Source organism: Mesocricetus auratus, unplaced genomic scaffold (assembly GCF_017639785.1).
Source record: "Mesocricetus auratus isolate SY011 unplaced genomic scaffold, BCM_Maur_2.0 Super-Scaffold_100022, whole genome shotgun sequence".
NCBI classification, from domain to species: Eukaryota; Metazoa; Chordata; class Mammalia; order Rodentia; family Cricetidae; genus Mesocricetus; species Mesocricetus auratus.
In genome coordinates this window covers 37,633,171-37,646,759 of record NW_024429203.1, presented here as the reverse complement: position 1 = coordinate 37,646,759, position 13,589 = coordinate 37,633,171, and the positions used below count along the sequence as shown (strand labels likewise).

Here is a 13,589-nt window from a genome sequence, read left to right as displayed (position 1 = left end):
GCTGGTCTCTAACTCACAGAGGGAAAATAATTTTAAATGAGCTTCCTTGGAGGCAGAGGGTTAAGCAGCAGCCACCAACATCCTTAGTGAAACGTTTGCTTCCAATTTCAAGATTCATAATTATGTAGGCTTTACTTTTCTCTAAAAATAAATAAGACTTTCCCTCTTACCCGAAGCAGGGAGGAGAGGTTTGTGGTTCCACGAGCAGCTGCAGGGACTGGTGTGGATGGCCCCTGTCCTGGGCAGACAAGCTTCCGACTGCACACACACCTTGCATTTTGAACTAGAAAGCTATTGGCTCTCTGACATGGCTATACTTCCGCTTATCTTCAGGGTAGCTCCACAGCAGTAGCTTCTGAGACTTTAAGCTTGAGAGACCTACTGCTTGGGTCAGCTCGGGGACTGCCAATGGCAGGAACAAAGAACAAATGCCTCAGCAGCCAAGTGACAATGCAAGTTACTAGATCCTTCCAGAGTCAGGTAAGAAGAAAATCAATTAGATTTTAAAAGCACACAGAAATCTTGATTTATTAAAAAAATATACAACATGACACATTTATTCATGATCTTGGGGCTCTTATGAGGTCAAACTCTTTGATGGCTGCGTCAAAGCAAACACAAAGCACACGTGTTCTACACAGAAGCACATTCCAGTTGTAAAGCAAACCTCTTCAAGGCTCAGCAGGAACAAGTACCAGGGTTCTGCAGAGAACTCTTCCAGGGCTGAGCAATGAGGCTGAGCCCAGCCAGCCTGTCTACAGAGCTGGGGCAGGAAGGCATGGTCCTTCTGAGCAAGTTTAGGGTCATCAGGAATCTTAGGACTGGCCAAGCATCTCCAGTTGGTAACCATTAAAGCAGAGGACTATTTTGTCCGTTCTTGTTGCTCTGACCTATGTCTGAGAGCAGGAGGCTGAGAAGGTATGCACATCAAATATTGTCACTGTAACCCTGAATGGACAGCTTGATTCTGCCCAAGGAGCGCAAGCTGTCATGACTGCCTTCTCCTTGCTTTATGAGCAGTCAGGCTTGTGGGAAGGGACTGCCCTTCTTTAGAGGGCAAAGAGAGAAGTGCTCTGTGTGGCTGGACAAGCTCTCCAAAGTGTATCATGTAACACATGATGGTACATCAACTGGGGACCCAGGAATGGAGGTTTTAACCTTTGTAATACAACATTAAAAAAATCCAGTTTCATTAGTACATAAATAAGTTTCAATTAAACCTGAAGTGTTTTTATGTAATTGCCAACAGGCTGGAATGTATCTGTACAGTTTAATCTGCTGTGATTTCTTTGGCTGTCTTCCAATTAGATCTAGGAACTGTTCTGACACCAACAGCTTATTTTCCAAGCTATGTTCTTCCTGGAATTCTTAAGATAGGTGGTTTTCATTCCTCACACAAACTGCTTACAGCCTTCCTAATGAGGGTGTGCTTCTGAATAGAAGAGGCCTTCAGCTGAAATGGCATCACCAAGGCCGACAGTTCGAATAGGGTCTTTACACACCAACACAGGTGTGAAGTGGAAGGTTACTCCCTCCCTGTGCCATTCCACCACCGGCTTATTTGGGTTTAGTACAATTTTGGAGCCGGGCTCCGAATGGGATGTCATGAACTCCTGAGGTGCCCTTAGAGATACGCGGCTGGCATCTATGGTTTCAGTGGCACAGGCTTGTGTCCCAGCCACACGAGCTCCTGCAGCCACAGCTGCAAGCTGGTTGGCCCAGTGTCCATCCACGGTTGCCAGGATGTGGTAGACCAGTGTGTGGAAATGGATTCTGGTGAGATCTGAGGATCTGCTTTTACTCCTCCCATGTTCTTTCAAGATCCAGAAGAGAATGTCACTGACCATGCCCACATCAGGAATACCATCCCAGGAGGAGAGAGAAGCATGGGGTCCAGATGCTGACTGGCTGAGAAACAGCAACTCCTGTTCATTCAGCCCGAGAGAAGTCACTGCGGGAAAGACCTGCTAACAAAAATAATGACAGGTCTCTTTTTGGTGGACACAAAAAGCTCCTGGAGTATTAGGATACAGCCAATGACTAAATGCCAGACAGGCATCATTTTCTTCTTACCATGGCCCCTGTCTCTGAAACTAGTTTCATGTATTAAATCTTTAACTGTCTCCACCTTCATGACCACTTGGGAAACTGTAGCGTTGCCTCAACACCCTCCAGACCTATTCTTAGTATGTGTTACTGTAAAAAGGGCAGAAGACATACTGTGGAGGCTCTTTCCTGTGCCTTTGCTTCTGTACACAGATCAGATCTCTTACCACTGAGGGCTGGCTCATGGGTGTCAGCAGGCATCCTGCCTGATAATACTTCCATGTTTTCTTACAAATGCATAGAAAAGCACTGGAGCTACAAATGAAACTGATGAGATTCCTGAGGGCAGGTATCTGGGAGGAAGCAGAAGAGTTTGATGAGGGAGCTCTCACTCCACATCTTCTCACACTTTCTGGGTATAGGTTCAAATATTTCCTAAGTTCATGAAGCTAATGAGTAACCAAGCTGACATGCCAGCCGAGGTGTGAAAAACGTGTTTAGGCCTGGCTCACCAGGACTTACCCAAACCATCCCTGCCATCTAAAGGGAAGTGACTTAAAAGAGCTAGCACTAGGGAGTCATGTGCACCTCAAGTTTGTGTTTAATTGAAAGCAGCTGAGTTGGGCTTTCAGTTTGCCTCTGGAATTTGAAAAAACAAAAACCCCAACACTCTTCACTTCAGTATCCTCACTTTAAAGGAAGAATCAGGCCCATCAGTTATTCCGGCACAGTCCTAACCCAGTAGGAGACATTATCCCCAACAGTCCTGGCTCCATTCTGGCTCCCCTGTACTCAGATCTGAGTGATACAGCACTCACATGTCAGATAGTAATCCTCACAGAGCCTAGATGTCTGGTCTCATGGGAGAAAGGAACTTGCTTTTTAGCCCTCAGGGTCAAGGGCAGCCTGTGAATGGCCTGTGTTGTTACCTGATGCACAATGCTGCTCATGAGTTCCCTGTTAGTCATACTGGCCAGCTCTAGGTGAATTGGAATGCCAGTGGGGATGTCAGAAATGGAGGTCACAACCTGCAGAGAGGACAGCAGTGTCATTAAGGATAGAAGTCAGGCAGGAGGGAAGGCAAGATTAGGCCCTGAGAAGCCTGGATGTACTCAAAACACCCTTTGCATCCTTAAGAACATAAGTAGCGTGGGTCCCCACCTTCTCTGGACAATAGCTACTATTCTCAATAGAAAAACTCTACGCTGCAGGGAGCAACCAGGGATTTGGAATCTGAGGACACAGAACAGCACCCATATGTTAATGCTGTCTTCTTTTCCTGGGGCCTAAACTGAGCAGTTGGTCCCAGTGTATACAACCTGCACGATCACAGCATAACTAGTGTGAAGTGAGATGGTACAGAAAACACAGGACATAGCTACAAACCCTGCAGCTTGCAGCCACACTCAGTTAAGCACAGGATGTAGCAGCTCAGGCAAGATGTCTTCAGTTGCCTTACTCCTGCTACTGCTTTGACAGAGCAGAGCCTAAGACAAGGCAGCATCAGCTAGAGGCTCAGTGGCAGGAGCCTGAAAGAAAATACCAGCTGAGACCTGTAGGTCTGTAACAGAACTATTACCTCCAAGAGTCTCTTCCTTTGGAGCTCCTTGCTTTGTCCCTCCATCATGTGCAATCCAGAGAGGACCACCAGGTCAGGCTGGAACTCCTCCAGGCTAGACACAAACACCTCCAGCATATTCATGGCCCCGTTGGAGAGGTCGTGAGAGAAGATGAACCGGTTGGCATGGGGAGCTTTAAACGGGCCCCACTCCTCCCCTAGAAAATCCCAGTCAACACAGTGGGAAGAAAGGAAGAGGCTTTCAGTCTCCCAGCTGCAGGACACTTGCAGGGCCTCACAGGAGCCTTGGCTCCGAGCAGACCCCTACAGCGATGTAAGGTCAGCAGGTACTGCATCCAGGATACGACTGCAGTAAATAAATCGAAACCTAAACCCAAATCTAATAAAGAAACAGAAACAAGGTGAGCCCTGTGCCTTTTAAGGTCATTAGCTCTCCTTAAGTTCCAAGAAAGCTCTGCTGAACTAAAAGCACGGGTCACAACTACAGAGCACATGACCGCCCCATACGAGCACACAGAATGTAACAGCATACATAGCATATCAGCACACCCAACAGACAGGCCAGGCTGCCCTCCCAAGGGCCGCACCCTGAGCACTTTTCACTGAGGTGGAAGCTATACAGGCTGAAAGCTGGAGCCTAGCTGACTAGACCTCTTCCTGCTGCCCCCTGGAGGTTTCTGAATTTGTGGTCTAGACTATCTGGGTGTTCCAGCCATTTCTATGCAGAATTGCTTTGGAGTAGTGACTGTTCAGTGGCAAGTTAAAGTGCTACTTCTTTGCTAAATGTGTCCTCCTGTCCCACCCCCATAAAGATATGGTTACTTCCTTGGCAGGGCCACTAATGTGCCCTATTGTAGGCCCTGGCACAGTACTGCACTGACCTGTTCAGGTCTCCATCTCCATCAGCCCCTGAGCTGAGGGCATGCCTGTGCTTCCCTCATCACATCCCTCCTGCTTCTCTACAGTGCACCTGCCACAGCCACAAGAGTGAATTAGCAAAGAATAGGGGAATCGGAGAGCAGACAGATGAGCTAAATGACCATGAAGACAAAAAAAAAAAAAAAAAAAATCAGTACTTCTGCAATCAAGACTGCACAATGGTAAAAATAACATACTCTCCACAGGACACTGCTACCATCCATCCAGCTTAGCCTAAGGGAAAAGAGCCACACACATTTTAAAAACAACTGAGTTCTTCAGGGAATGGTTAGGCAAAAGTACAAAGGCTTCATCAAGAAGACAGGAGAGAATAATAGAGAGCTGCTGGTTCCACAAGACAAGGACTGAATGAGTGGCCTGAGACTGATGGAGCTTAGCCTGTAATAGCAGCTAATGCTCCTATCTACACAAAACTCTGTGTTAATTTCTACCAGCAATTTCTTCTCTCAGTTTATCAACTCAGTGAAACCTCTGGAGTGACTCAATTGATTCCCAGACCAAGCCTGAAAGTGAATTTTTCTGGGGTGCCCTGGTGAAAGAGAGAAGAAAAAGAAAAGAAATAATACAGGTGACAGGTGTTCCTGGAATTTACTAATCTAGGTTACAGAAAAGCCAGGAACTCCTTCTGTTAAGGTTGTCAAGGGCTGCTGCCATCAGGCTCTACCTGGAGCCTATGGCAGTAAGACATCACATAAGGTTAATTGAAGGCCATTGCTTTGTTCAAGAAAATAAACCTAGCATCCAAAGAACAAAAATGGGAGGCTAATCAGGCCAAGGACAGAGATTCTTCTCAAGACAGCAGTACCGCGTCTACTCCCGAGTCACTATGAGAAATTGACTGCAAAATGCTTGGACAGGCATGGCTGTCTACGGAGTGGCAGGGACAGGGCTCTGACACACACGTCAGCTATCCAAAACCTGCCAGGCAGTGGTCCTGAAGCAGTTCACTCCCAGGTTCATCCGTGCACCATGTTTAGTGCTAAAAAGTCACACCTATGTCCAATTTGGGGAAACTGAACTTAGCAACTCAAAGCTTGGGTATTATTAAATGTCGATTTCCTACTAAAACATTCTGCTTCTAAGTTTAGACCTGCCCTCCATTAAGTTCCTGGATGTTTCTAGTATGTACCAGAGAGAACTGGGAACAACCAATCTCTTCTGTGTATTTGGATAAAGGGGTACTTTTCAAGAAACATATTTGTATCCCACATGACAGTTAATTACTCTAGATGAGGATCCCTGTTTGACTTGGAAGTGACTCACTGAAGAACATTAAGTACCGTTTTAAGACACCCATTAGTCTGTGTGGATGCCCAGTCAGGAACTAAAGAGTTCTTGAGCACAGGAAATGATATAACAGAGAAATACACAGTTGTGTCCAGGAATTAAAGATTTGTCCAGGAATCAGACCTCTATTCTTGTAACATAAAATCCACTGAGATGGGTCACTTTGGAATATTTTTTTTGTCACTTTGGAATATTATGTAACAGAAAGAAACATAACTATCACTACATTTCCCCTCCAGAAACAAAATGAAGTGTTCCATGAAAGTTTGCCAGAGACCCAGCATCAATTTCAAGAGCCTGGAAGGGCTGGGCCTGAAAAGTCCTGGGTAGAATACAGAAGAGCTAAGCAAACATTTGTTGTCCTTCTTGGCTCTTGGTTATTATAAGCATGTTCTGAACACATTTTTTACTTTTAATCAAGACAGATCTCTCCTGCAGCCTCTTTCCCTAGGCTCATCCAGTATAGTCTGCAGACGGGAGCACTGTCTTCAAAACTGTTACACTCTTATCATCCTCCATGGAGACAACAGCTAATGTCAGCTCCCTAGACAGTGGGCTGGGACATCTTTGGTACAGGAGCTTGCTAATTGACAAGGACTTCTGGCACAGTCACCCTGCACTCCTTAGCCCTCTTCCCATCCTCCCATCAGCACTCATGTACTCTACCATCCACACCCCTGCATTCCTTACCTGCCAGGTACTCTAAAATGAGGTGGAACTCATCCACTTCCTGCAGTGACTCTGGTGGAACAAACACATTGTCATCAAGAAGTTCATGCAGCTTTGGACCAATTGGACCACAAAGAAGAACCTAGAGACAATAAGGAACATCAAGTTAGTCTCCCAGAAGATCAGTTCCTATCCTGCAGAATCCAAACAGCATCCCAGGAGTGTTTGAGCCAATTCTGTTTATTTAGCAAGCTATCAGAATCCAGTTGAATTTCAAAAGTTCCTGTTTTGGAGGTTGTAGCACAGGAACTCTTCATTGCTAGGGCTCAGGTCTCTAAGAGTATGACCACAGTGTACCTAGAAAATGGAGAATGACAAAGTCCTAGTTATTCAATATCTATTCAACTTCTGTGGCCCATACTCAGTTACAGAATGTATGTGTCTTCTTCAAGTCCAGACATTGAAGGCCTAATCCCAATATGATGCTGTTGGAGCTAGAGCCTTTATGAGAATGAAGATTAAATAAGGTCAGACAGAACTAGGAGAAAAAGATCTGTACACCACCACCCAAGGCTAAACTGGAACACAGCTGGCCATTCACAAGTCAGCAAAGGGAACCTTAACACCTCCATGAGTCCTTCATTTTGGACCTTTGAGCCTCTAAAATTGAGAAAGTAAATTTTTGTTTTAACACAGTTTATACACACACCCTATATTCTCAGGGGTGGAATAGGTGTGTTTCTTTCTTTTCCAGAGATGGTATACGCTAGCTATGTAGCCCAGACAGGCCTCAAATTCACCCTCTGCCTGTCTTAACCTTCTGGGTGGCTGGAATGGCAAGAATTACTGGTGAAGCTCCTAGTCTTTTTAAAGTGTGCAGACAGACAGAGAGACGTGGAGTGTTTGCTCAAAACTGTCAGATAATAAATAAATACTTGTTTGAATTTTTATACAGTACAGGAAGAGGGCTACTTCTTTTTGCCAGATTGCAATGACCAGTGACTTAACCTGTGAGATTGCATACTCTCACACAGCCTTTCAAGCTTAGGAGTTATGCTCTGCAACTTTTCCAAACCCTTTTTATTCACCCTGAACCTGGGCTCCTTCCCTCCCCCCGACTGTTACCTCTAGAAGCCCTTTCCATCTCAGCTGAACCACAGCTTCTGTCACAGCCCTCAAGGCCAGGCTAACAGACTCAAAACATGAAGCAGGATTTGGGGGGGAAATCCCTAACGCTGGTTCAGATCGGTGCACCCTACTCACACACTTCAAAGCCATCCTCACTGGCAAATGAGCTCCATATTTGTATTCCGTTTTGTACACAGACTCTTCAGCTTCTGGGTAAAAACACATCTCCCTCCCTGCTCTCTACTTTGCCATGAGCCTCCTGTCAGTTCTGAAAATTCTACGTCCTGCCACTTTATTTCCTTCCCCTAATTCTAGCCTACAGTTTCACTTCCAAGAGAGTAAGAGCCACATGCTAAAACAACAACAACAACAACAAAAAGGTTAAAATAGGAAATGATGGTTTCAAAGCACTTGGACACTAGGCAAAGTACAGTGATCCATGTGAAGCATGAATGAACCTGTTCAGTCCTACAAATACATCTCACTGTGAAAGGGCTTCCAGATGTTCAAAATCTAAAAGAATTTATGATTCAGTAGCAGATCCCCAACAAAGGAAGTATTATTAATAAAAGGAAGTCCTTCAGGCAAAACAGCAACAAGAAGAGGTAGAAATACGGATCGAAAACAGGAACAAAGAACAATGGAAATGCTAACTCTAGAGTCATAGCCGATTAAAAGACCCAGAACATGGTGAATTCTACAAACATTTAGGAAAGTATAAGAAATATCAAAATTCATATAACCCCCTTTTAAGTGGGGTAGGCAAAATGACTCAGCAGTTACGATACTTGTTGCCAAGTCTGGTGCCTAATTTGATCCCTAGAATCCATATGGTGGGAGGAAGACCCAACTCTGAAGACGCATCTTCTGACCTCCAGAAGTGAATCGTGGCATGGGGTGTATGTGCATTCCCCAGCATCCCACACCCCAAGGAATTAAAAAAAAAAAAAAAACAAAACAAACAAAAACCTCACCCGGAAGTGGTGGTGCACGCATTTAATCCAAGCACTTGGGAGGCAGAGGCAGGCAGACGTCTGTGAGTTAGAGCCCAGTCTGGTCTACAGAGCAAGTTCCAAGAAATCCAGAGCTATACACATAGAGAACCCTTGTCTCGGGAAAAAAAAAAATCAAAAAAACCTTGAGGCGAAGGAAATAATCTCAACTCATTCTACTACAGAATGCCATTATTATCTTCATAGCAAAATCAGACATTATAAGAAAAACACAAATCAGTATCTCCCCATGGAAACTGACACAAATATTTTAAACAAAGTTTTAGTAAAGGGAACCCAAAAGAGTAGTGTATTATAAACTAAAAAGTTTATCCCAAAGATGCAAATTTGTTTTAGCCCTGGAAAATGAGGTGTAGTTGACAGGCCCAGCAACATATTTAAAAAAAAAAAAGAAGCCAGGCATGGTGGCACACACCTTTAATCCTAGCACTTGGGAGGCAAAGGGTAGCGGATCTGAGTTCAAGACCAGCCTGGTCTACCCAAGTTCCAGAACAGTCAGAGCTACAGAGAAACTATGTCTCAAAAACAAACAAGCAAATAAATGGCATATTATTATTTCAGAAAGGACAAGCCAATATTTAAAAGGGGGAATGCCTGGAACGACGGCTTAGGGGTTAAGAGCCTGGCTGCACACGTGCATATGCATGCACATGTCTGTTAAAGGCACTGGTCTGCTACCTGACTTCCCTTTCACTGTTGCACGTCTAACAAACAGTTCTGCAGCTAGACTTCATTGGGTTCAAACTGGGTCTATTAACAATAAGCAATGAACTATTTTGACTTCTGTGTACCTCACTTTCCTACCTCCAAGGGAGATAATAAAAGGAGGGCTTCCCTTAGGCACTGTGAGGACTACATAACTGAGTATGTCTGTATGTGAGTAGTACTTTGAACAGTGCCTGGGTTATAGTAAGAACTATACAAGTGTTAGCTCTTATCACCACCTCTGGAAGACCTAGTTCTTAATTTCTGCTAGTTCTCAGGTAATACCTAGTCCATATTGGGATGCATTTGGACAAGTTAAACTGAATTCCTGAGAGAGCAGTATAGAAAGGTAGACACTCCAAAGTGTAGCTTTTGAATAGCAGCTCTGCCATTTTCTGGCTTAGGTAACCTTGGAAACTCTACTTAGCCTCTTGGAACTTCTTAATTATAAAAATCATAATTAGACTGTTGTAAGGACAGAGCAAGTGCCATATGGGTCTTTTCTCCTCTCAAGGCTAGGTTTGTTTAGTATAACGTCTTCCAATCAGACTGGCCCTTGGCCACCTTCTCCAAAGACAGAACAAACACTGGCCTCAGGAGAGAAAGGTTAAAACAGCTGGATGGTGGTGGTGCACGCCTTTAATCCCAGCACTCGGGACGCAGAGGCACGTGGATCTCTGTGACTTCGAGACCAAGCCTGGTCTACCAAGTGAGTTCTAGGACAGGCTCCAAAACAATACAGAGAAACCCAGTCTCGAAAAACCAAAAAAAAAAAAAAAAAAAAAAAAAAAAAGAAAGGTTAAAACAGCATCTAACTAAGTAGTTTTCTTTGGCAATGAGTGGAATGGGGAGGCCAGTTGGTGCTTATTGCTACTATACTGAAATAATTTTTATTAATCTGCTTATCATTTTGGTTTTGGATAGATACATTCTTTTCTCTTTTGGAAGCTCTAATCCAAACTTTGTTTTACAGTACAATAGCAACCACTTCCATGCCGGCTTCTCCCTTTACATCTATCCCAATACTTTACACATATCACATGCAAATAATTAATATTTATTTATTTGAGAGTTTTTTTTTTTTGAGGCAGAGTTTTATTATATACTCCAACCTGGCCCAGAATTTGGGACTTTTCTGGGACTGCAGATGTGTACCACCAAACCTACAACATCAAACGGTTTAAGACTTGAAGACACACCTCAACTTACTTGCCTGTCTCTGGAGTCACCACACCTGACAGCTCCCATGTTTTAGCACTTTGGATTCAGGCTCACTAACACAGCCAATTCCATTTTCTCTTATCACTCGTATTAACCCTCCGCCTGTCTCCAGAGTTCACAGGCTTTTAGCCATTATGTATTCATAGGAGCATGGGCTTTTAGGTCAGGCTGTCTAGACAGAATTTGAGTCTGCATCTGTATTAGTGTGAATGTCTCTAGGCCTCCCATATCCCATCAACAGCAGAATTAACTAGCTATGACTGCTGAAGAATCAATCTACACATGGTAAGTACCCAAATAGCATTAGTTACTACTATTATCCCCTAACACAATACTGCTTTCTAACCAGATGCCCAGGAAGAATCACAGACTGAATTAAGGAATCAAGACTCACTCTTGCTCTTAACATTGAGGAAACACTAGTTGAAAGACATGTTTTAATTTGGAAATGTGACCTACCTTTAAGTCTGTGTTGGCGGCAAACCTCTGTCCAATTAAAGCTGCATTTCCTCCTACATAGTGCTGTAAGACAGTTCAACATTATCAGCATTCAAACAAGTATAGAACCCAAGCTTAATCATTTCTACGCTTAAAAAATATAGCCAGGTGGTGGTGGCGCATGCCTTCAATCCCAGCATTGGGGAGGCAGAGGCAGGTGGATCTCTGTGAGTTCGAGGTCAGCCTGGTCTACAAAGCTACACAGAGAAACAAGCAAGGAGAAGAGGGAAACTGTGGCCAGGATGTAAATTAAATAACTAAATTTATTTAAGAAAAATAAAACGTGCCAGGAACACCTTTAATCCCAGCACTTGGGAGGTAGAGGCAGGATCACTGTGAGTTCAAAGCCATCCTAGTCTACAAAGCAAGTCCCAGGACAGGCTCCAAAGCTACACAGAGAAACCCTGTTTCAAAAAACCAAAAATAAATAAATACATAAATAAGAAAAAGTAAAAACAGACACTCAAATAAATGGAAAGAAATAAATTATAACCTAAACTAGGAATAGAAATGTTTCCAAACGTTTAGCCTGGTAACAAAAAAGGTGGGGAGGGTGTTCTGAATGACCCAGAACAGAAATCTGAGTAAAAATCATAGAATTAGTGGCACACCCAACACAAAATTTTACAAAAAGGGCAAAACCCACAGAATTGGACCACCATCTTGGTGTACACTGGAAAAGAAAGCTGCTTCTAAGACCATGTAAAAAAGGCTCTCCCCTACCCACAACACAGTCTGTAGCGCTCTTGAGTGGGGCAGACCTGGGCTCCAGGGAACTCAGACGCAGTCTGGGCGATATCATGGAAGGTTTCTTTATCACTGAAGAAGCGTTCAGCAGCGGCTCCCTTTCCCATGAAGTAGACAAAGGCTTCTTCCAGATCACTTCTTGAGTGCAGAACAGCATGATCTCTTCCACTCCTGGGACTGAGACCAAGTGCCTGCAAAAGCTTCACGCCAGAGATCACCACATCCACACAGGCATTGACTCTGGAAGGAGACAGAAGAGGAAAGAAGCTGAGGCATGGGGGCAGCAACTCTGCATTTAGCTTTAGAGACCAGCTTTGGAGAACTGCATTCATTCACAGAGCAAACAGCTGGCATGGACTTGATGCCAGGGCAATAAAGCAAACATCATATATCTAAGGAATGATTTTATCTGCACATATATTGGAACTCTTTTTAAGTCTGGCAAACTGTATTGCCAGTTACAAACTGAGAAGACAGATACTCAGCACTCAGAACAATATCATGGTAATAAAAATGCATTTACGAAAAGATGCTGTAGAGCTACGCTGTCGGAATGCAAGTCACTTTAATTTTTGAATCTGTTTCCTTGCTTATACAATGGCAACAACACAAGTTAACTTACAGTAAAGATTTAATAAATTAATGTAAGCTTTAAGGTAAAACAAAACTCTTGTCAAAAGGCAGCTAACAGACACTTTCCTCCAAAGACAAAAGGACACTGGACAGAAGGCACTAACCACCAAATACTCTGAGTTGAAGCTGCATCTAAAATTGAGTATGGCTTGGAAGACTTGGGCAGGCCTGTGCCCTTGTAAGCAGGTCAGTTCACAGAAGTGGTCCATGCACTTCAAAGGGCTGGTGAGAAATCAGTACAGCATCACCTGGTTGGTTGTATGAAATTGTAAAGTTTCATCAACTTAGTAAAGCCTTCTTTCAGAATGGGGAAGACCAGTCTCACACTGTACTTCCAACACCCGATGGCTGTGTGTGTATGACTGGGGAACCAGTAATTCTAAGACGGCTTATCATTTGTGATGATGTAATACTTAGAACCACCAGCTTCATAAAGTTGCTACACCTGGTATGGAGGGCTTGCTTTCTTTAACTGCCTATCCACCCTGCAATCCAGCATCTGCAAGCTTAGCCTCCAGTATCACTGCCAAGCAATGGTTTCAGTTCTTTCATCCCTTCACCATTTGTCAGGGTCTCCAGATAACCGCCTTATGAACCACACTAAACTGTGTGTTTTGAGTGAAAAATGAATCAACCTGTCAAACTACAATCCACCCCCACACCATGCCCTACGTTTACATTTAAAAACATCTCTGGGTAAGAAATAATGTTGATAGTGGGTTTGTGCTGGCCACAGAAAGGTGCTGAGCAGTTGGAACAGGTTAAAACAGCTGCTCAAAAATCTATCTTTTCCATTTCCATCAGATATTTTCAACAAGGAACTTTAGGGGCACTTGCCTGTTCATAAAACTTAAAGCTCTTTTCCATTACTGTTACTGTGAATTACAAAACTTCCAAGACTTCCTTCTCAGCATTCTTATTCCAACAGTTTTCCTACTGTAATCCAGATGGCCCCAAGCGCACCATCTTCCCACCTCAGCTCCCAGGGCTGCAAGTTCAGGAGTGCACCACCACAGCTGATGTGCCCTGTTTCTTTCCAGTGGCCTCTTGCCGACTTTCCCACACTCAGTTCTTGTTTAGATGTAGCTATTCCCTTGCCTTGACCTGAAGAAATCTTTCTGTTC

The 13,589-nt window shown here is 43.9% G+C and overlaps 2 protein-coding genes across 3 annotated transcripts in view; one reads left to right on the top strand and one right to left on the bottom strand.

Moving 5' to 3' along the window:
* Window positions 1–2,123, top strand: part of Bbs4 (Bardet-Biedl syndrome 4) — a 42,891-nt gene extending 40,768 nt beyond the window's left edge. Inside the window, exon 17 of the mRNA XM_040730234.1 lies at window positions 334–2,123. The gene's annotated coding sequence lies outside the window, so the exon portion shown is untranslated. The remainder of the gene's footprint in view (window positions 1–333) is intronic.
* Adpgk (ADP dependent glucokinase) overlaps window positions 497–13,589 on the bottom strand; it is a 17,113-nt gene continuing 4,020 nt past the window's right edge. Inside the window, exons 2-7 of one of the 2 annotated variants that reach the window (XM_005069630.4) lie at window positions 11,847–12,072; window positions 11,047–11,109; window positions 6,542–6,662; window positions 3,626–3,822; window positions 2,976–3,074; window positions 497–1,967 (exon numbers count right to left, since the gene is read on the bottom strand). In XM_005069630.4, coding sequence (XP_005069687.2) covers window positions 1,416–1,967; window positions 2,976–3,074; window positions 3,626–3,822; window positions 6,542–6,662; window positions 11,047–11,109; window positions 11,847–12,072 — 1,258 coding nt within the window. In that variant the 3' untranslated portion in view covers window positions 497–1,415. The remainder of the gene's footprint in view (window positions 1,968–2,975; window positions 3,075–3,625; window positions 3,823–6,541; window positions 6,663–11,046; window positions 11,110–11,846; window positions 12,073–13,589) is intronic. The other variant, XM_005069631.4, reaches the window with a different exon arrangement.